Source organism: Aquarana catesbeiana, linkage group LG13 (genome assembly GCF_042186555.1).
Source record: "Aquarana catesbeiana isolate 2022-GZ linkage group LG13, ASM4218655v1, whole genome shotgun sequence".
In the NCBI taxonomy this organism is placed as follows: domain Eukaryota; kingdom Metazoa; phylum Chordata; class Amphibia; order Anura; family Ranidae; genus Aquarana; species Aquarana catesbeiana.
This window is the reverse complement of record NC_133336.1, coordinates 34,127,143-34,149,325: the sequence shown is the minus strand read 5'-3', so window position 1 is coordinate 34,149,325 and position 22,183 is coordinate 34,127,143. Positions and strand designations below refer to the sequence as shown.

Genomic DNA, 22,183 nt, shown 5'->3' with positions numbered 1-22,183 from the left:
TCAACATGGGGGGGTGCTTTGGGGTTCTGTGCCCCCCACCCCAAAGCACCTTGCCCCCCATGTTGATGGCAACGAGGGCCTCTTCCCAACAACCCTGGCCAGTGGTTGTCGGGGTCTGCGAGCTTTTCAGAATCTGGAAGCCCCCTTTAACATGGGGGGCCCCCAGATCCCGGCCCCCACTATGTGAATGGGTATCGGGTACATAGTACCCCTATCCATTCACCAAAAAAGCAGTGAAATGTAAAAAAAAAACAAGAGCCGGTTTTTGACAAGTCCTTTATTTAAAAAAAATAGCTCTGTCTTTTCCCCAAGCTGTCTTCACCCGCTGCTGTCTCTCCCGGAGCTGTCTTCTCCCGCGCCACTTCCTTGCTGCTGGTTACCCGCTAAAAACAAAAAAGTCTGCATTTGTCCTAATGCTGTCTTCCTCCATTGTGACACCCCCCGCTGTCTGACATCTCTTATGTAACCATGGGGTGTGGCCATCCAATTACATCACCGGAAAGCCCGCCCCCCTTGTGATGTCACAAGGGGTGGGCTCTCCGGGTGTCTCCTTTATCAAATTATTCATATCAATCCCCAAAGGAGCTTGCAATCTAATGTCCTTGCAGGCAAAAGAGGAAGGGAGCCATTAGGCTGGCAGGTTCACTATATTACCAAAAGTATTGGGACGCCTGCCTTTACACACACATGAAATTTAATGACATCTCAGTCTTAGTCTGTAGGGTTCAATATTGAATTGGCCCACCCTTCGCAGCTATAACAGCTTCAGCTCTTCTGGGAAGACTATCCACAAGGTTTAGGAGTGTGTCTATGGGAATGTCTGACCATTCTTCCAGAAGCGCATTTGTGAGGTCAGGCACTGAGGTTGGACGAGAAGGGCTGGTTTGCAGTCTCCGTTGTAATTCATCCCAAAGGTGTTCTATCGGGTTGAGGCCAGTCAAGTTCCTTCACCCCAAAACTCGCTCATCCATGTCCATATGGACCTTGCTTTGTGCACTGGTGAGCAGTCATGTTGGAACAGAAAGGGGCCATCCCCAAACTTTTCCCACAAAATTGGGAGCATGAAATTGTCCAAAATGTCTTGGTATGCTGATGGCTTAAGAGTTCCCTCCACTGGAACTAAGGGGCCAAGCCCAACCCCTGAGAAACAACCCCACATCATAATCCCCCCTCCACCAAATGATTTGGACCAGTGCACAAAGCAAGGTCCATAAAGACATGGATGAGCGAGTTTGGGGTGGAGGAACTTGACTGACCTTCAACCCGATAGAACACCTTTGAGATGAATTGGAGCGGAGACTGCGAGCCAGGCCTTCTCGTCCAACATCAGTGCCTGACCTCACAAATCTGCTTCTGGAAGAATGGTCAAACATTCCCATAGACACACTCCTAAACCTTGTGGACAGCCTTCCCAGAAGAGTTGAAGCTGTTATAGCTGCAAAGGATGGGCCAACTCAATATTGAACCCTACGGACTAAGACTGGGATGCTATTAAAGTTCATGTGCTTGTAAAGGCAGGTGTCCCAATACTTTTGGTAATATAGCGTATGTTATTGGGTAGTGACCCTGATGGAACATGAACCCACAACCCCAGTGCTGCAAGTCCACAGCGCTGATTGTATAATCTGTGTACATTGGTGAGCCCACTTACTCCAGTGCCTTGTTGCCCCAGGGGAACAGCCCAGGGGGAGGGATCATGTGTCTTTATTGATGGCATTGCTGGGACTTGTGGTTCCACAGCCGATAACGAGAAGGCAATATTGTGAGAGGTGAATTGTTTGCGCTGATTTCCGCAGCATGCAGTAAGAGGAGCCATGTGTGAGGGGGATCGGGAAGATTGGAATAGAGAATATTCTTCTATCTGTCATCCGCCCACACACATCAAATTCCCCCATCTCACCCTCCACCCTCCTGGATTCACTGACAGATGTAAACCTGCGAATCACCTCCCTCCGCAGATCCATCCAGCAGCATTGTACCAAGGTGAGAGGGGCCTCAAATCTGCCCCAGGGGGGGGAAGGGGCAGTATAGGGGGCAACAAGACTGCCCACCGCTCACCTACCATCTCCAGAGGGGGCAGATGGGAAGTCTTATGTAAGGGAAAGGATCTGCTACATTCAGACATCTCTGCTAATAATTTATAGATTATTCCATGCCTGGCTGTCTAGAGATCTGCAGAACATTGCTCTGTCCTACATCCCCCCATGGCAGATACATATGAATATATTCTGCAGATTATTCCATTACTGGCCGCTCTAGAGATCTGCAGATCATTGCTATGTTCACCTGTCCCCTGACTGGTACATACTGATATATTTTGCAGAATATTCCATCTCTTACCTTTTTATAGATCTGCAGAACATTGCTCTGTCCCATCTCCCTACATCTCCCTACTGACAGATGCATATTGGTATATTCTGCAGATTATTCCATCATTGACCCCTTTAGAGCTCTGCAGAGCATTGCTCCTCCTTATCTGCCCCTCATAGATGCATATTGTTATGTTCTGCAGATTATTCCAACACTGACCACACTAGTGACCTGCAGAACATTGCTCTATCCCATCTCCCTACTGACAGATGCATATTGATATATTCTGCAGATTATTCCATCTCTGACCTCTTTAGAGATCTGCAGAGCATTACTCCCTCCTCGTCTGCCCCTCAAAGACGCATATTGATATATTCTGTAGATGGTTCCATTACCAACTTTCTATAGATCTGCAGAACATCGCTCCTTCCTATCTTCCCCCTGACAGATACATATAACTATATTCTGCAGTTTATTCCATCTCTTACCTTTCTTTAGATCTGCAGAACATTGCTCTGTCCCATCTGCCCCCTCATAGATGCATATTGATATATTCCACAGATTATGCCGTCATTGACACCTTTAGAGACCTGCAGAGCATTGCTCCACCTAATCTGCCCCCACAGATGCATATTGATATATTCTGCAGATTATTCCAACACTGACCACACTAGTGACCTGCAGAACATTGCTCTGTCCGATCTCTCTACTGACAGATGCATATTGATATATTCTGCAGATTGTTGCATTACCAACTTTCTAGAGATCTGCAGAACATTGCCCTACCCTGACAGACACATATAAATATATTCTGCAGTTTTTTTCCATCTCTTACCTTTTATAGATCTGCAGAACATTGCTCTGTCCCATCTGCCCCCTGACTGGTGCATGTTGATATATTCCACAGATTATTCCATCATTTACACATTTAGAGACCTGCAGAGCATTGCTCCACCTAATCTGCCCCTCATAGATGCATATTGATATATTCTGCAGATTATTCCATCACTGACCCCTTTAGAGACCTGCAGAACATTGCTCTGTCCCATCTCTCTACTGACAGATGCATATTGATATATTCTGCAGATTATTCCATCACTGACCCCTTTAGAGACCTGCAGAGCATTGCTCCTCCTAATCTGCCCCTCATAGATGCATATTGATATTTTCTGCAGATTATTCCAACACTGACCACACTAGTGACCTGCAGAACATTGCTCTGTCCCATCGCCCTACTGACAGATGCATATTGATATATTCTGCAGATTGTTCCATTACCAACTTTCTAGAGATCTGCAGAACATTGCCCCGCCCTGACAGACACATATAATTATATTCTGCAGTTTATTCCATCCCTCACCTTTCTTTAGATCTGCAGAACATTGCTCTGTCCCATCTGCCCCTAACTGATACATATCCATATATTGATGTATCCTGCAGATTATTTAATCACTGACCACTCTAGGAATCTGCAGAACATTCCTTGATCCCATCCTCCTATGACAGATTTATGTTGAAATATTCTGCAGATTATTCCAACGCTGCGCTCTCTAGAGTTCTGCAGAACCCTGCGCTGTCCCTGACAGATCCCACCATGTATGTGCCGTGTTATGTTCCCGGGGCGCAGAGTTCAGGACGGTGTCATATCCGGGGAATGATGCTCTTTAGCTGATGATATAAAGACGGGGATCCGAGACACTAGAGGAATCTTAGAATAAGACAGTCTTTAGTTGAAGGTTCATGATGGCGCCCCCGGCTCTGTTCTCAGTGCTGCTGTCCTGTGTGATTTCTGATGCACCTGGATACACTGTAACTCTTTTAAAGATATTTCCAGGTGTTATGTTGAAGCTGAACGCCAGGCAGATATAAAGGACATAAATGAATGCAACTCTGTAATCATTCATACATTATTAAATGTATTTTATACCTGGTATCAGACTCTTGTAGTCCCTATACAGCAAGGCTGGAGTGTGAGAATCAGAGGCAGCACAAGGAGCCAATAAGTTCATGTGCTGACAAGAAGCACGCAGATAGGAGGAGAGAGCAGAGAGATGAGCTCATTGCTGTGCTGCTTCTCCTTTCACTGTCCAGTCGCAGGTTGGGGGTACGTCCGGGATGAAGTGGGTAGACTGATGCTGGCTGTCAGACTGAGGTCTAGTGGCAGAAAAAAGTACTGGTGGTGAAAACTCTGAATTGAAGGTGAATATTTTGGTTTCTTACCTGGAGATCCCGTAAGTAGCAGCACTTCTTTATTGCAGTTTGACCACACTAACAAATCTATGTATAAAACATTCAGTGTGCAGATATCTTAAAGTAGAACTAAAGGCAAAACTTTTTTTTAATTTTGAATAAAGTAAGGGTGGGTTAAACTCTCTCAAGTTTTTTTTTCTGGCCATCTGTGTCCCATTAGGGAGATTTCCTTTCACTTCCTGTTTCATAGACAGGAAGTGAGAGGAAATCCCTCCGAATTGAGGGAATCCCTGGTTGTCACTACAACCACAGTCCCCTATATTCCTGTCTTGGGGTCAACCCAAAATTTGCTTTCACTTTTGGTGATAAAGGTAAACATGACAAATAGAGAGGGCGAATCTTTCTAATGGGGACACAGACAGCAATAACAACCTAACTGATATTCTAATCCCTCTCCACTCTATCCAAAACTAGAAAAAAAAAGTTTTGCTTTTAGTTATTCTTTAACCATTCACAAAAGCCCAAATAACCGTTTGCCATATTGTTAGTAATGTGATTGTCCCCCATGATCATCAGCTCCATCTGGTGGTCATAATGTGGTATTTTCCTGAAAAACTCTAACTATAAACATAATTCTGCATTATGTCCACTAGATGGTGCCGGTGATGATGGGAGATAATCATATTACATTTGAAATATTTCAGGAAAATACCACATTAAGGCCACTAGATGGCACTGACGTTCATAGGATAAAACTATGTTACAACCGATTTGTGGTACCAACGTGAATGTACAGCAAATGTTTTATACATAGACCCCCTTAGTGTTCTCAGCCTGCAACAGGAAGTGCAGCTACTGGCAGGACCTCCAAGTAAGAAACGCAACTCTGTGGAAATGTACTTTACATGTATGGAAAGGGCATGTAAAGGTGATTGTCATGCTTTGATTCATGATTTTGCATGCTGGAAGCAGAACTGAGGAGAGGCTTCATCAGGCTGCGCTTAGTACCTACCTTCTGCAAACAGAAACGTGTGTACATAACCTTAGAAATATCTAAGAGTGGAAGGAAAACACAGAACTCCACCCAGACGCCACCCGGCTTCCCACATTCAGGAGTCTGTTGATGGCAGATTGTCCACATCACATTCACCAGGAAGGAATCATAGATTCACATGTCCAGCCTGGAGGAAGGAAGAGAAAAAACTGCCATGAGAGAAGTACAGGGGGCCACCACAGCCAACCTACTCCTGAAAATGCAGTCCGCCTGGCTGACTCTGACTTTGATGCTTCCTGACTTTCTCGCCTGCAACAAGCATGCAGCCAGCAAAGTCCACACTCCTGATCTACAGCCTTGTCTGGGTCAGTTCATGAGAATGTACTGAAGCTGCTACAGATAACTAAAACATTTTTGAAAGTGGTTGACAATGACAAGCAGCAAATTCCTATCTAGACAGATGTCCTTTATTTAAATATTTTATATAGGATTCAAAAGTGAAATATATTCCAAAGTAAAATGATCTCTAAGACAGTGAGGTCTGTAGTTGTTGGGGGAGATCAGAAGAAACAGATTACAGGGTCAGGACAAACTTGATTTACAACCAATACCCCCACTCTACACTGCCCCCTGTCTATACACTGCCCCCTGTCCATACACTGCCCCCTGTCCATACACTGCCCCCTGTCTATACAGTGCCCCCTGTCTATACACTGCCCCCTGTCCATACACTGCCCCCTGTCCATATACTGCCCCCTGTCTATACAGTGCCCCTTGTCTATACACTGCCCCCTGTCCATACAGTGCCCCCTGTCCATACACTGCCCCCTGTCCATACAGTGCCCCCTGTCCATCCATTGCCCCCTGTCCATACATTGCCCCCTGTCCATACACTGCCCCCTGTCTATACAGTGCCCCCTGTCTACACTGCCCCCTGTCCATACACTGTTCCCTGTCCATACACTGTTCCCTGTCCATACACTGCCCCCTGTCCATACACTGCCCCCTGTCCATACACTGCCCCCTGTCCATACATTGCCCCCTGTCCATACACTGCCCCCTGTCTATACAGTGCCCCCTGTCTACACTGCCCCCTGTCCATACACTGTTCCCTGTCCATACACTGCCCCCTGTCCATACACTGCCCCCTGTCCATACACTGCCACCTGTCCATACACTGCCCCCTGTCCATACACTGCCACCTGTCCATACACTGCCCCCTGTCCATACACTGCCCCCTGTCCATACACTGCCCCATGTCCGTACACTGCCCGCTGTACGTACACTGCCCCCTGTCCATACACTGCCCCCTGTCCATACACTGCCCCCTGTCCATACACTGTTCCCTGTCCATACACTGCCCCCTGTCCATACACTGCCCCCTGTCCATACACTGCCACCTGTCCATACACTGCCCCCTGTCCATACACTGCCCCCTGTCCATACACTGCCCCCTGTCCATACACTGTTCCCTGTCCATACACTGCCCCCTGTCCATACACTGTTCCCTGTCCATACACTGCCCCCTGTACATACACTTCCCCCTGTCCATACACTGCCCCCTGTCCATACATTGCCCCCTGTCCGTACACTGCCCGCTGTACGTACACTGCCCGCTGTATGTACACTGCCCCTGTACATACAGTGCCCCCTGTCCATACACCGCCCCCTGTCCATACACTTCCCCCTGTCCATACACTGCCCCCTGTCCATACATTGCTCCCTGTCCATACACTGCCCGCTGTACGTACACTGCCCGCTGTACATACACTGCCCCCTGTACATACAGTGCCCCCTGTCCATACACTGCCCCCTGTCCATACACTGCTCCCTGTCCGTACACTGCCCCCTGTCCATACACTTCCCCCTGTCCATACACTGCCCCCTGTACATACACTGCCCCCTGTACATACACTGCCCCCTGTCCGTACACCGCCCCCTGTACATACACTGCCCTCTGTCCATACACTGCCCCCTGTCTACACTGCCCCCTGTCCGTACACTTCCCCCTGTCCGTACACTGCCCCCTGCCTGTACACTGCCCGCTGTCCGTACACTGCCCCCTGTCCGTACACTGCCCGCTGTACATACACTGCCCCCTGTAAATACACTGCCCCCTGTCCATACACTGCTCCCTGTCCATAGACTACCTACATTGCTCCCTCCATACACTGTTCCCCATGTACACCACCTATACTACCCCTCTCCTCACACCACCAATACTACCCTCCTTTCTACACCAATACACAGTATTGGTGGTGGTGGGGGGTAGTAAATGTGAGGTATAGAGGGGGCGTAGGGAAAGCCTACACTGCCCCCTCTATACATTACATACACTACCTCCCCTGTATGGACACCTACACTGCCCCCCCCCCTATACACTGCCCACTTCCCTACCCCTTCACCACTCACACTGCCCACTTCCCTACACCACTCACATTGCCCCCTACATAACCTACACTGCCCCCCCACAACCCCCCCCATACACTGCTTACAAAGCACCCTTCCCTACACCACTCACACTGCCCCCTACATTGCGTCTACAAACTATGGGATAGATTTATGGACTTTTATTTTTTTTTATTGTTTTTACTGGTAATGGTGGCGATCTGCAATTTTTAGCAGGACTGCGACATTGCAGCGGACAAATCTGACTCCAAATGACACTTTTTGCGTACCAGTGACATTATTACATTGATCAGTGCTATAAAAATGCACTCATTAATGTATAAATGACACTGGCAGGGAAGGGGGTTACACTAGGGGGCGATCAAGGGGTTAACTGTGTTCCCTGGGTGTGTTCTAACTGTAGGGGGGATGGGCTGCCTGGGGCATGACAGAGATCACTGTTCCCGATCACTAGGAACAGCAGATCTCTGAGATGTCCCAGTCAGAACGAAGATCCACCTTGTTTACAATGGCAGATCCTCGTTCTGCCTCTGTGTAGAGCGATCGCGGGCGGCCGGCGGACATCGAGTGCCCGCAATCTCACATGCATGGACTGACGTACGGGTACGTCGGTTCGCACAGGAGAGCCGACCTGCCGCCGTAGAAGTGCGGAGGCTGGTCGCCAAGTGGTTAATGCTCACCTTTTGGGTATATTTAAAATAAAACTGGAGTTCCATTTGAATTTAGTCCTGCTGTTGATCATATTGCTTCTTCTGCCCCACTTTCATATATTTTTTATGTCTTGTCGTGTTGGAACTGCTTGAGGTTATCATTTTTCGTGTTTAGTTGACATCTAGTGGTAGTTTTGGGCCACTGCGACTTGTTTACAATGGGATTTTGGTATCTTGGTTTGTCAACTGTTTAGTGCTAGTTAGTTCAGGCCTAGCTAGTTCCTCCCAACATCTTCCATGTTTCCTCAGTCAGTGTTAGCCATTCGCAGAGACAGGGTTTAGGAGAGTTATTGCCTTCCTACACTTCAAACGACAAGAAAAACCTCCTCTGTACTGCAAAAGTAACATAGCATTGGTTTCATCTGTGGCGTATTGAAGAGTTAAACTGCCTGTGGATGATGCCAAGTCAACAGGTGACCATACTGTCTGGACAGACTGGGTCTAAGGAGGTATGTCAATGCATAAAGCAGCATTTTAAACAGAATATTATTTTTCACAAAAGTTGCCATAAAAAAAAGAATTTAGAAGTTGCATCTACCCTTTTCATCTGCAGCTGGTAATACGATGTCGAAATGTATTAATAATTCTTTAACCACAAAAAAGAATATTTATTGATCTCTCTCACCCATGTCTTCGAGAGCTGCACAATTTCCGTATTTTTCTGAGGTTTGGCAAGATAATGTTATTCTCTTTGTTTGACATTACAGCTAAGAGGTGTAACTACAATCCACCCAGCCCTGTGCGAAATGTGAGCGCCGTTCTCTAATATCAGCTCGCCGACCTTTACCAAACCCGATGATTGTTTACGCATTTTTTTAAAATCCAGATATAATAAAAGAATATCTGGTGCGTCCAACCACAATCCTAGTATCCACAGTATTCATATTATATTACAAAAAGAAGACAAACAATTTTGAAAAAAAAACAATATTTTTTACTTTCTGCTGTAAAACACATCCCATAAAAAAATGTAAAAAAAATCTAATTTTTTCATCAATTTAGGCCAATATGTATTCTGCTACATCTTTTTGGTAAAAAAAAATCTCAATAAATGTATATTGATTGCTTTGCGTGAAAGTAATGCTGCTCTGCCTCAGTATATGTAAGGTGGGCGGTCCGGAAGTGCATATATATATATATCAATATCATTATGGGCACTACATGGATGCAAACTTTTAATACATAGATCCCATGGTGCACTTTGTGTATTTCTTCCAGATCTTGTTCAGTAGTCCAGTGCGAAGCTTTTGTGCAGGAGCTTCCCATAATAAAGACCAGGGTGGATAAAAATCAATGATTTGTTTTCTTTTTAAATAAAAAAAAAATCTGATTTTTTTTTTTTTTTAAATTTAACCACTTCAATACCAGGCACTTAGACACCTTCCCGCCCAGCCCAATTTTCACCTTTCAGCGCTGTTGCAATTTGAATGACAATTGCGCAATCATGCTACACTGTACCCAAACAAATTTTTTATCCTTTTGTTCCCACAAATAGAGCTTTCTTTTGGTGGTATTTGATCACCTCTGCGGTTTTTATTTTTTGCGCAACAAATAAAAAAAGACCGAAAATTTCGAAAAAAAACAAGTTTTTCTTTGTTTCTGTTAAATTTTTTTGTAAATAAGTACGCTTTCTCCTTCAATAATGGGCACTGATATGGCTGCACTGATGGGCACTGATACGGCGGCACTGATGGGCACTGATAGGTGGCACTGGTATGCGGCACTGATGGGCATTCATAGGTGGCACCGATGGGCACACATAGGCGGCACTGATGGGCACTCGTAGGTGGCATTGATTGGTATATATGGGTGGCACTGATGGGTACTGATGTGTGGCACTGATGGGCACTGATAGGTGGGCACTGATGGGCACAGATGGGCACTGACAGGTGGCACTGATGGGCAATGACAGGTGGCACTGATAGAGCATTGCTGGGCAGATCTGGGCATTGCTGGGCAGATCATGGACATAATAGTGCCAATCAGTGCCCATTTGTGGGCACTGATTGGCACAGATTGGGCACATGTGGATGGCCATGGGGTACATACCTGGCCATCCACGTTGCCCCATCCCTGGTGGTCCTAGTGGCATCCCTGGTAGTCCAGTGGGGTGATCTGAGGGGGGGCTGCGCTGATAAACAATCAGCGCAGACCTCCCCTGCCAGGAGAGCCGCCGATCAGCTCTCCTCTACTTGCGTCTGTCAGACGCGAGTGAGGAAGAGCCGATCAACGGCTCTTCCTATTGACAGCGTGATCAGCCGTGATTGGACACGGCTGATCACGTGGTAAAGAGCCTCCGCCGGAGGCTTTTTACCAAGATCAGTGTAGCGGTGTGTCAGACTGACACACCGCTCCACCGATCGCCGCGATGCGCGCCCCCGGGGGCGCGCTGCGGCATGTTATCCTGCTGGACGTCATATGACGTCCAGTCAGGATAACGGAACCACTTCCCGGACGTCAATCCGCTATAGGGCGGGCGGGAAGTGGTTATGGACTGAGCCTCTTTCTGAGATTTGTTGTTTACAAGTTAAAAACATTTTTTTTTTTTTTGCTAGAAAATGATTTAGAACCCCCAAACATTATACATTTTTTTTTCTAACACCCTAGAGCAGTGATGGCGAACCTTGGCACCCCAGATGTTTTGGAACTACATTTCCCATGATGCTCCAGCACTCTGCAGTGTGGTGGAGCATCATGGGAAATGTAGTTCCCAAACATCTGGGGTGCCAAGGTTCGCCATCACTGCCCTAGAGAATAAAATGTCGGTCGTTGCAATACTTTCTGTCACACTGTATTTGCGCAGCGGTCTTACAAGCGCACTTTTTTTGGAAAGCTAGCTGCTGCCATAACAACAATATCCGTCCTCAAAGTTACCCTGTTTCCCTGAAAATAAGACCTAGCGTGATTGTCGGTGATGGCTGCAATATAAGCCCTACCTCCCAAATAAGCCCTAGTTAAAGTCCTTGTAGGTCTTATTTTCAGCGTAGGGCTTATTTTCGGGGAAAGCGGGTAGGGCTTATTTGGGGGGTAGGGCTTATATTGCAGCCATCACCGACAATCACGCTAGGTCTTATTTTCAGGAAAACAGGGTAGCATGTATATCGGCGTGCGCTGGTCGGCAAGTGGTTAAATCTGATTTTTTTTTATTTTTATCAAATTTTATTTTAATAAAATGCTTTTGGGATAAACATCTATCTAAAGATAGTTTTCTATTTAGGATACATTAATAATTAAATTTTATCAGCATGAAATAGAGCTTAGTTATGTAACATGAGGCTGTGTATTCTGCAATATTTTTTCTTTTTGGCAAACTCATTCAATGAATCCAAGCTCTGCAAGCTGAGATAACAGGCACTGCATTGATGCACACAATTTCACAGTAACCATGAGATAAAACAAAGTTCAGGAATATTCCTTCATCCCATTGTTTTGCAAATCTATGTACACTACAAACTGTATCATCGGTGCCCATCAGTGCCGCCTTATCAGTGCCCGTCAGTGCAGCCCCATCAGTGAAGGAGAAAACTTACTTAAGTTTCGTAAATGAAACAAAAAAAACAAAAACATTTTTTTTCAAAATTTTTGGTCTTTTTTTAAATTTATTTAGCAGAAAATAAAAATCCCAGAGGCGATCAAATACCACCAAAAGAAAGCTCTATTTGTGGGAACAAAGTGATAAAAATTTAGTTTGGGTACAGTGTAGCATGACCGCGCAATTGTCATTCAAACTGCGACAGCGCTGAAAGCTGAAAATTGGTCTGGGCAGGACGGTGTATAAGTGCCCAGTATTGAAGTGGGTAATGATTAATCGTGCTGTTCTATTTTAAAGCAAAACTAAACTCTGAAAAATACGCACCTCCACCTTCCAGTGATGCGTCGGTTACATCCTTCACTGGCCGCTGTCATTTTCTCCTCGGGCTACTTCCGGGTGCTGAATTTTCGGTCTTTTGATTGGCCAGCAGGGGATGATGTCATCCCATGCATGTGTACAGGAACCAGCCAGGATTGCGCACTGAGCTGTGCATGTGCAGTTCAGTGTACAATCATTAGGAGACTATGGGCAGACAGTCTCACAGTCCAGTAAAGAGCTGCTTGCTCATAATTCCTAAAATGGTAGGTTTAGTTCTGCTTTAAATTCATATTGCAACTTTCGCTGCATGTATAACAAGTATTTGGCCGCATGTTCCACCAGTTATGTCACCAATAATGCTGCTTGACCAACATCTGTATTCACTTGTCCATTCCGAGTCCCAGCAGCCTTCCTTATAATATGGCCTGTGCTCATTGGCCGATGCTGACCATTTCTTCACATATTCACCGCACATTCACTCATTAATTTGCCCACCTGAAGGAGATGTTCTGCGCTTGCCCCCACTCAGGCATCTTCTACATTCAATGCCAGCTAATCGGGATTTTAACCTAAAGGCCTAATTTGCATACCCTTTGCCTTTTCACCTTTATTGTAGGCAGATTCACCTTTTATCCAATGGTATGCTGGGACTTGTAGTTCTCTCCCAATGTGAGAGTGTTGGCCTTCAACTATTTGAGGTTATGGAAGGCTCACTAGAGGCTGTACTTGAAGTTGGTTGTGTGTGGGAAAATACCCCCCTCCACTACAAATTCAGGGATCCATTTATCACAAATTTCACCTAAGACTAAAATTAAAGTGTGAATCTTGGGTGAAAACATTGACACAGAGATGCAGATCAGTTGTTTATTTCTGAATGTTCTGGGAAGCTCTGGGAGGAAAGCTGTGATGTCATCTCAGTGTGTCAGTGGATGAAAGTCTGGGCCGGGTGTCTCAGGAGGGAGGGAGGGGGTGATGGAGTTGCCTGGCCGCACATGACCTCAGAACGTTCAGACTGAAAAGTGGAGAATTAAAGAAGCAAGATTGTGAGGAAGAGAATTCACCATCTCCTCATCCCCGAGCATGGAATTAGAACCATCTCCAGGGATCTGATCAGTGGCAGCTGGTGCTCAAAATTTTTGGGGGCGCAAACAAACTGAAAAATTCAGGAAAAATACTGAAACAAAAACATCAAATGCAGCCACTGTGCCCATCATATGCAGCCACTGTGCCCATCATATGCAGCCTCTGTGCCCATGTAATGCAGTCTCTGTACCCATCATATGCAGCTACTGTGCCTATCATATGCAGCCTCTGTGCCCATGAAATGCAGCCACCATGCCCATCATATGCAGCCTCTGTGCCCATCATATGCAGCCTCTGTTCCCATCATATGCAGCCTCTGTGCCCATCATATGCAGCCTCTGTGCGTGCCTATGAAATGCAGCCACCCTGCCCATCATATGCAGCCTCTGTGCCCATTATATGCAGCCTCTGTGCCCATGTAATGCAGTCTCTGTACCCATCATATGCAGCCTCTGTGCCCATCATATGCAGCCACTGTGCCCATCATATGCAGCCTCTGTGCCCATCATATGCAGCCTCTGTGCCCATGCAATGCAGCCTCTGTACCCATCATATGCAGCCACTGTGCCCATCATATACAGCCTCTGTGCCCATGAAATGCAGCTACCGTGCCCATCATATGCAGCCTCTGTACCCATCCTATGGAGCCTCTGTGCCCATGCAATGCAGCCTCTGTACCCATTATATGCAGCCACTGTGCCCATCATATGCAGCCTCTGTGCCCATGAAATGCAGCCACCGTGCCCATCATATGCAGCCACCGTGCCCATGATATGCAGCCTCTGTACCCATCATATGCAGCCACTGTTCCCATGAAATGCAGCCTCTGTGCCCATGAAATGCAGCCTCTGTGCCCCATCAATTGCAGCCTCAGTGCCCATCATATGCAGCCACTGTGCCCCATCAATTGCAGCCTCAGTGCCCATCATATGCAGCCACTGTGCCCCATCAACTGCAGCCTCTGTGCCCATCATATGCAGACACTGTGCCCCCCCCCCCCCCCGCCCGCCCGCTGTCTGACTGGCACTTACCCCATCTTGGTGGCGGGTCAGGCAGCGGGTGACAGCAGCGAGCTGTGGGACGGGTAGGGCGGGTCAGGCGATGACTCCTGTGTCCTCCGTGTGTTTCTCCTTCGCTTCTGCTAGTTGGCCAATGGGATCGCCTGTGCCTTCAGCCAATCAGGTGACTGGTATTAGACCCACGCCTCCTGATTGACGGAGAGGCGGTTCAGTGTTAGATATTCATTTGCTTTTCTAACACGCCTGGGTGGACTGCGAGCGCAATGCTCTGCGCTCTGAGTCCACCTTTTTTGAAGCCTATTAGAGCCTACGGCTCTAATCAGGAGCTTCAAATAAAACACCCCCGCCGCTGGAATGCAGGCGCCCGGCATCCGAAAAGGGGTTGTTTGCCACCTCCCCAAAAATTAAAACACCAGCCGCCACTGGTATGGAGAGGAGTGTGGGGATACGTCTGTCGCTTGATATATATGAGTATACGGTACGGTACATGGGAATATGGAGAAGAGCATGGCACCACTTCTAGTGCTCAGTATATAGGAGTATGGAGAGGAGTGTGCTACTTCTTTTATTACCTGGTACACAGAAGTATGGAGAGGAGTGTGAGGCTACTTCTGTACCTCAGTATATAGAAGTACGGAGAGAAGCATGGCACCACTTCTAGTGTAACATGACGGCGCGAATTGCCGTCATGTTATGTCACTTCTTTTTGTGGCCACTAGGGGTGTGTGCGCGCCCACTGCTCGCCCCCGGAGCCGATGCGAGTGCCTGGCGGTCGCGATGACCGCCGGACTCCTGCGATTGCTCGTGACACGGCGAGAACCGGGATCTCTGTGTGTAAACACAGAGATCCCGGTTCTCTGAGGGGAGAAGAGAGAGATCGTGTGTTCATACAAAGTATGAACACCGATCTCTCTCTTCCCCTAGCAAGTTCCATCCCCCCTTTAGTTAGAACACGTAGCAGGAAACACATTTAACCCCTTGATCGCCCCCTAGTGTTTAACCCCTTTCACTGCCAGTGACAGTTTACAGTAATCAATGCATTTTTATAGCACTGATCGCTGTATAAATGCCAATGGTCCCAAAAATGTGTCAAAATGTTCCCATAATGTCGCAGTCACGATAAAAATCGCAGATCGCCACCATTACGAGTGAAAAAAAAAAATAGTAAAAATGCTATAAATCTATCCCCTATTCTGTAGACGCTATAACTTTTGCGCAAACCAGTCAATATAAGCTTATTGCGATTTTTTATTACCAAAAATATGTAGAAGAATACGTATCGGCCTAAACTGAGAAAAAATGCTTTTTTTAAAAAAAATGGGGACATTTATTGTAGCAAAAAGTACAAAATATTGTGTTTTTTTTCTTCAAAATTGTCGCTCTTTTTTTTGTTTATAGCGCAAAAAATAAAAACCGCAGAGATGATCAAATACCACCAAAAGAAAGCTCTATTTGTGGGAAAAAAAAGGACGTCAATTTTGTTTGGGTACAACGTCGCATGACTGCGCAATTGTCAGTGAAATCACAAAAATGGCCTAGTCATTCAGTAGCCAAATCTTCCAGGGTTGAAGCGGTTAAAGTACGCTAGATGCCAGGAGAACATCTGAAGAGTAGCAACTCATTGCAGACAATCTGAATCCTTCTTGTGTTGGGTTTCTATTTAGTTTTCCGCAGTTTTCTCCTTGCACTGTTGTATTCTCTGCAGGCGTAGCGTGGATCGCCAGCGGGAGCGGTCGGCGTAAGTCAGATCGGCATTGACACGAGTGAATATTTACAGTATATATAATGTACTCAGACCCGTGCGCACCGAGGGCAGCTCGTAACATACTGTATAAGTCAGGAGATTCCTCGCTCTGCGGTAAATATTTATTCTCTCGCCTTTCCGTGCGCTCAGCAGAGTTGGCATTTACAGTTAATATCTGCTGTGTCAATATAAGGCAGCCGAGCGCAGAGCTGAGGCCTATCTGGCATTACAACAGGCCCTGGGGACTCGGTCTCCACCTAAGCATGCATTAATTGGAGCGCTAGCAGGAAAGGTTAGACGCTCCCTGGGGCAGAGCTGGTGGTGGTGTGGAGGTATGGTGTCCATCCCTGGGGGGCATCTGCCCAAATCAATATAAAACTTAGAGAGGGGCCGAGAGACGCTCCTTACTGAATGTGGGCCCTGTGACACCTCGCCAAGCAATCACACTCTGCCACAAGGTACCAGAGCTCAATACCGGGCACTGTAGCACAGCCAGGCCAAACCAGCACTGTCCTAGAGTGGTGCCAACCTACCCCTGCAGTGCCCCCCCCCCCCCCCCCAGTCCAGTGATAGGATAATAAGTCAAAATACCTTATTCCCTTTTCTACGGATGTGCCAACCTGACACGCTACAGTACTTCTAACATCACACCGTTATATACTATATTATCAAAAGTATTGGGACGCCTGCCTTTACACCAGTGGTGGCTGGTGCTCCATTTTTTGGGGGGGCGAGGGCGGCAAGCAAACCAAATGCCGCCACTCGCTCGTGCGCTCACCAGCCCCGCACTCACCCCATCTAGGTCGCGGGCAGCTATTGTCATGTAAAATCACTTAATCATTTCCACATCATATTTCAATTATTTCTAGCCATCTCCTAACAATCTGAATGATCTTGAAGTTTGTAAACTTACTTTATGAAGTTCCCCACACATTTACTTTCTGGAATTCTGCGACACAAAGTCGCTATGCCCTGTGACTACTGTGTCACACATTTCACAGAACCTGCCTTCTGAACTACAGAGGTGCTGAAAGGAGGAGTTTCAGGAGGCGGAGTCAGTAGAGGAATCACTGCTTGCAGGCAGCAAGGTACCTTGGGACATGTAGTCCTTTCAAATTGAGAAGGAGCTGCAAAGAATGCAGGGAGTCCAGGAAGATGTGGAAAGAGACTGGCCAGCAATCAGGCAGAACTCACAGTATGAAGGGAGGGTTTTCATGTAAGCTTATATTGGATTGTCAAATATAACTACTGCGTGTATTACAGTGCTGATGTTATAAAATATGTGTATGCTGTAACCATAGATCTCCTTTATGTGGTTTCCCCCAGCAGTTCAGCTCACTCTGCTCCCCTATCCCAGCAGTGACTGAGCAGCTCAGCTCACACTGTACACTCCTAACAGCAGCTAAGCTCCCCCTTTCTCAGCAGTGACTCAGCAGCTTGGTTCACCATGCTCCCTTTCTCCCAGCAATGAATCGGAAGCTCAGCTTCCCCTATCCCAGCAGTGATTCAGCAGTTCACCTCGCACTGCTTTGGCCTCCCAAAAGAGACTCTGTTTCCCTTTTCCCCTCTACCTAATGTCACCATATTCCCCTCTAACAGCAATGATTCAGAAGCTCAGCCACTCCCCCTCCCAGCAGTGACTCAGCAAATCAGCACCCTCTGCCAGCAGTGACTTAGCAGATCAGTTCACCCTCCTAGCAGCGATTCAGCTACTCGGCTCCCCCTGTTCCCTCTCCCAGCAGTGACCCAGCAGAACAACAGTACTAACTTACCCTTGTACTACCCTGTAATGGTGTCCACCTACCTGTGTTATCCAACAAAGCCAAACTTTTGCAACACCAGTGTCCTGCTGGTACATTGGCAGCCGGTCAATAGGGAGACTCTCAGTTTGTTACATTATTACTGTTGTTATTCATATATTTGCTACATCTGACATATCCGTCCTTCCTTTCCTCCAGCTTTCTCCCTCTCACCATGACTGAGGCCACAAGATGACACAATGACTGAAATTGTTGCCACTCGGAAGTCGCAGTGGGTGTCCTTCAATGATGACACCAAATTACAAGGTAAGGAGATTCCAGCAGTTCATATCACCATAATGTTCACTGAAATGGTGATCACAAAGCTTTGTTAGAAAACAAAGTCATGTGATTTTATGTTCAAGCAAACCTTGTCTAAGCAGTCCCAATGGGACAATTGAAGGCAAATTTTGACAAAATATTGGAGAACCTGGACGTTGTAAATTTGCTGCTTAGTCAAGTGTAGGGAAATCATCTGGCCACTCTCTAATAAGCATCTTGGAGGACTCCAGTTACAGAGGACCTACAGTCTGTAAGTGAGCAATGTACAATCTTCTGAGGGGCCCAATAGCTAAACTGGAAATTGTGCAAGAACGTTATAATTTGTACAGACATACAAAATATAAATCAGATCCTGTCACTTCCTGGGGGTGAAAAGCGCAGGTAGCTTATGGCCATCGGGTAATCTACCCAGTCCAGTCATATCTTCTCTGGACCCAATAAGAGGATCTTCCCCTGAGGTTTGGTATGAGCACCAGCCAGGGTGAAAGGGCTCAGACATATTAGTTTAGTGTTCCAGTGTCTTGTTCTTCACACTCTTCATTGAATGTGGACCTGTGAGATGAACGTTTTGTCTGTTTTTTTAGATGAAGATAAGGAACACCAACCAAGCCGCCAGTCAACGGAGCAAGAGAAAGTTGCAGAGATACAGAGTGGAGCTTCCGCAGGGGCTGGTTACTCCCACCTTAATCAATCTGATGGAGCAGACGGAGCTCCAAAGCCCATGAGGACCGATGTCTCATCCTGGGTTCACTTTGAGGAGACTCACCATCCCCCTTCCCCGGTGACAAGTAAGGCAGATAATAAGTCCAGCTAGGTGTTGGTATTTCCAGGAGGTCTTTGGATGTGAGGAAGTTTCTTGTAAAGAATTTAACTTATTTTGATACAAAATTAGGATCAGAGGGCCCTATGAGATGGAATCCAGCCGACAGAGATGATTGTTGTCCTACAAGGACTCCTATCCCATAGGGGCTAAATGGCCCCCTAATCCAGGTGGCCCACCACTATCATGGCTGTTTCTATCCTGGGTGATTGAAGTGCTGGGTTCCGTAGGTCAGAAAAAGGCATTTTTTATATATTGGAGGTCCAGAGATTTGTAACAACCAGACTTACCTGACCATTAACATCTGATTGTTGACTAGTGGTGGATTATTGTACACACTGAATGGAGTCCATGCTGTTCCTGACCTCAGCACTGTACAGAGAGAGGGATAAAGGCCTCCTTCACTCTCCTCCTGATTTGCCACAGAGAAACAGAATTCAGGTTCCAGCTCTGCTCGGCATGCCTGATAGTTACAGCCTCCTGCTATAGTGTACTTTTGCCCTTACACTGTCAAGCCTAGCTGTTGTGAATAACTGAAGTACATGCTCCTAAATCAGCAATTCTCTATGGCCAACCTGAACCATGTTTGAGGACAGGAGAACATTCTACAAAATACACTAGAGCTCTGGGCATGCCAGCAGAGTCTGAACCCCAAAACCTGTATTTCAGTTATAAGTAGACTCTGATACAAAGATTTGTTCTGCTGGCTTTCACCCAGAATTGAACTACCAGCTTTAAAGGTAGACTTTTAAGGCATCAGCAGCTGGAAGTGCCACCTCTTTCTAGTCAATGTAGTGTGATTTGCAGGATGTAATACAGTATATTTCCGATTCTCACTATTTATATCAGGGGTCTCCAAACTTTCTAAACAAGGGGCCAGTTTATTGGCCCTCAGACTTTGAGGGGGCCAGACTGTGGCCATTGGTCCCAACATCAGTGGGGAAAAATAATGCCCCATCCTTGGTGTCAGTGGGAAGAATTGTGCCCCATAGTTGGTGTCATTGAAAGGAATTGTGCCACATCATTTCTGTCATTGGGCCCAATTGTTGGTGTCATTGGGAGGAATTGTGCCCCTTCGCTGGTGTCAGTGGGAGGAATTGTACCCTATTGTTGTTGTCATTGGGAGGCATTGTGCCTCGTTGGTGTCAGTGGGGAGGAATTGTGCCCCATTGTTGGTGTCAGTGGGAAGAATTGTATCCCATTGTTGGTGTCAGTGAGAGGACTTGTGCCCCATCACTGGTGTCAGTGGGAGGAATTTTGGCCTATCGTTGGTGTAACTGGGAGGACTTTTGTCCCTTTGTTGGTGTCAGTGGGAGGAATTTTACCCCATCATTGGTGTCAGTGGGAAGAATTGTGCATTGTGTCTCGTTGTTGGTGTCAGTGGCAGGAATTGTGCCCCATCGTTGGTATCAGTGGGAGGAATTGTGCCCCATCGTTGGTGTCAGTGAGAGGAATTGTGCCCTATCGCTGTTGTCATTGGGTGGAATTGTGCCTTGTCATTGGTGTCAGTGGGAGGAATTGTGCCCCATTGTTGGTGTCAGTGGGAGGAATTGTGCTACATTGTTGGTGTCAGTATTAGGAATTGTGCCCCATCGTCGGTGTCAGTATTAGGAATTGTGCCCCATCGTCGGTGTCAGTATTAGGAATTGTGCCCCATCGTCGGTGTCAGTATTAGGAATTGTGCCCCATCGTTGGTGTCATTGAAAGAAATTGTGCCCCATCGTTGGTGTCATTGGGTGGAATTGTGCCCCATCGTTGGTGTCAGTGGGAGGAATTGTGCACAATCGTTGGTGCCAGTGGGAGGAATTGTGCCCCATTGTTGATGTCAGTGGGAGGAATAGTGCCCAATCATTGGTGTCAGTGGGAGGAATAATACCCCATCGTTGGTGTCAGTGGGAGGAATTGTGCCCAATCATTGGTGTCAGTGGGAGGAATTGTGCCCCATCATTGGTGTCAGTGGGAGGAATTGTGCCCCATCATTGGTGTCAGTGGAAGGAGTTGTGTCCCATTGTTGGTACCAATGGATGAAATTGTGCCCCAAGGGCTGGATAAAAGCAAGCAAAGGTCCGCAATTTGGAGATCACAGATTTATATGAAGAACATCCGACCTGGAGAGAAAAGTTTTGATTTTGCCGGCATTCACACAGAACAAGCGTACATAATACTGTACACGCAGTTTCCTGAGATGAATAGCTTTGCAGATTTTTTATAATTACATCCCCTTTATTGTTGGTCAACGCAGATCAAAGACACAGCAAATACAATTGTTGTCTGTAAGACCAACTGACACCAAAGCATTGCGTTGGAGAAATGCTGCATTTTTTAGCAGCACAGAGACGCCACAATACACGTAAAGGTGTTGCAACAGAAATAAAACAAGAAGGGAAAATACCAATCCGTGTAATGGGAGTAACAATGCACGCGTGTTGCGCTCACAATAATGCGCGTTGCGTGGTGTCCATAAGCCCCTACGAAACGTGTTCTGGAAATGCCCCAACTCCAGACTGAGCAAAAAAGAGGTTAAATACCGAGTTTTCCTTTAGAAAGATTATTGCTTTTTTTTTTTGCGATCTCATTATCATGGCTGCCCACGCCATCCGAGACGCCATCAGGAAATTACATTGTAGATAAAAACGCCGCTGTAGTTATAGGACCGCGTGTGCCGATGGCGGACAGATAGAAACATATAAATATCCCGTGCAGTAATTTTGCAGCCTTTTATAACCTTCTGCTAAATGAACTCGCCGCCTGGAACTTCATAAATCCGCGCCGTGTCTCGCTCAGACCCCCTCCCTCATTGGTCACAAAATATTATTACTGTTTCTGCCGGGGAGATAAAATGGGAACTCCAGGCAAACAGCTGAATACACCTTTCATGTACGGGTTCTGCTTTCTCTGCAGAAGGTTTGTATTCCTGGTCAGCCAGTCCTGAGATTTACACCCTTAAAGTGTTACTAAACCCACAACAGTGAC

The 22,183-nt window shown here is 46.6% G+C and overlaps 1 protein-coding gene and 1 long non-coding RNA gene across 5 annotated transcripts in view; one reads left to right on the top strand and one right to left on the bottom strand.

The window, feature by feature from the left end:
* Window positions 1-22,183, top strand: part of STON2 (stonin 2) — a 122,523-nt gene that overhangs the window by 39,990 nt on the left and 60,350 nt on the right. For 3 of the 4 annotated variants that reach the window (XM_073608573.1, XM_073608570.1, XM_073608572.1), the window contains exons 2-3: window positions 18,268-18,375; window positions 18,975-19,178. In XM_073608573.1, the coding sequence (XP_073464674.1) occupies window positions 18,309-18,375; window positions 18,975-19,178 (271 nt within the window). In that variant the 5' untranslated portion in view covers window positions 18,268-18,308. Of the gene's footprint in view, window positions 1-1,836; window positions 1,984-18,267; window positions 18,376-18,974; window positions 19,179-22,183 lie in introns of those variants that run through there. The other variant, XM_073608571.1, reaches the window with a different exon arrangement.
* Window positions 271-22,183, bottom strand: part of LOC141116348 (uncharacterized) — a 35,550-nt gene continuing 13,637 nt past the window's right edge. Inside the window, exons 2-3 of the long non-coding RNA XR_012237024.1 lie at window positions 5,513-5,681; window positions 271-383 (exon numbers count right to left, since the gene is read on the bottom strand). This is a non-coding gene — a long non-coding RNA (uncharacterized lncRNA). The remainder of the gene's footprint in view (window positions 384-5,512; window positions 5,682-22,183) is intronic.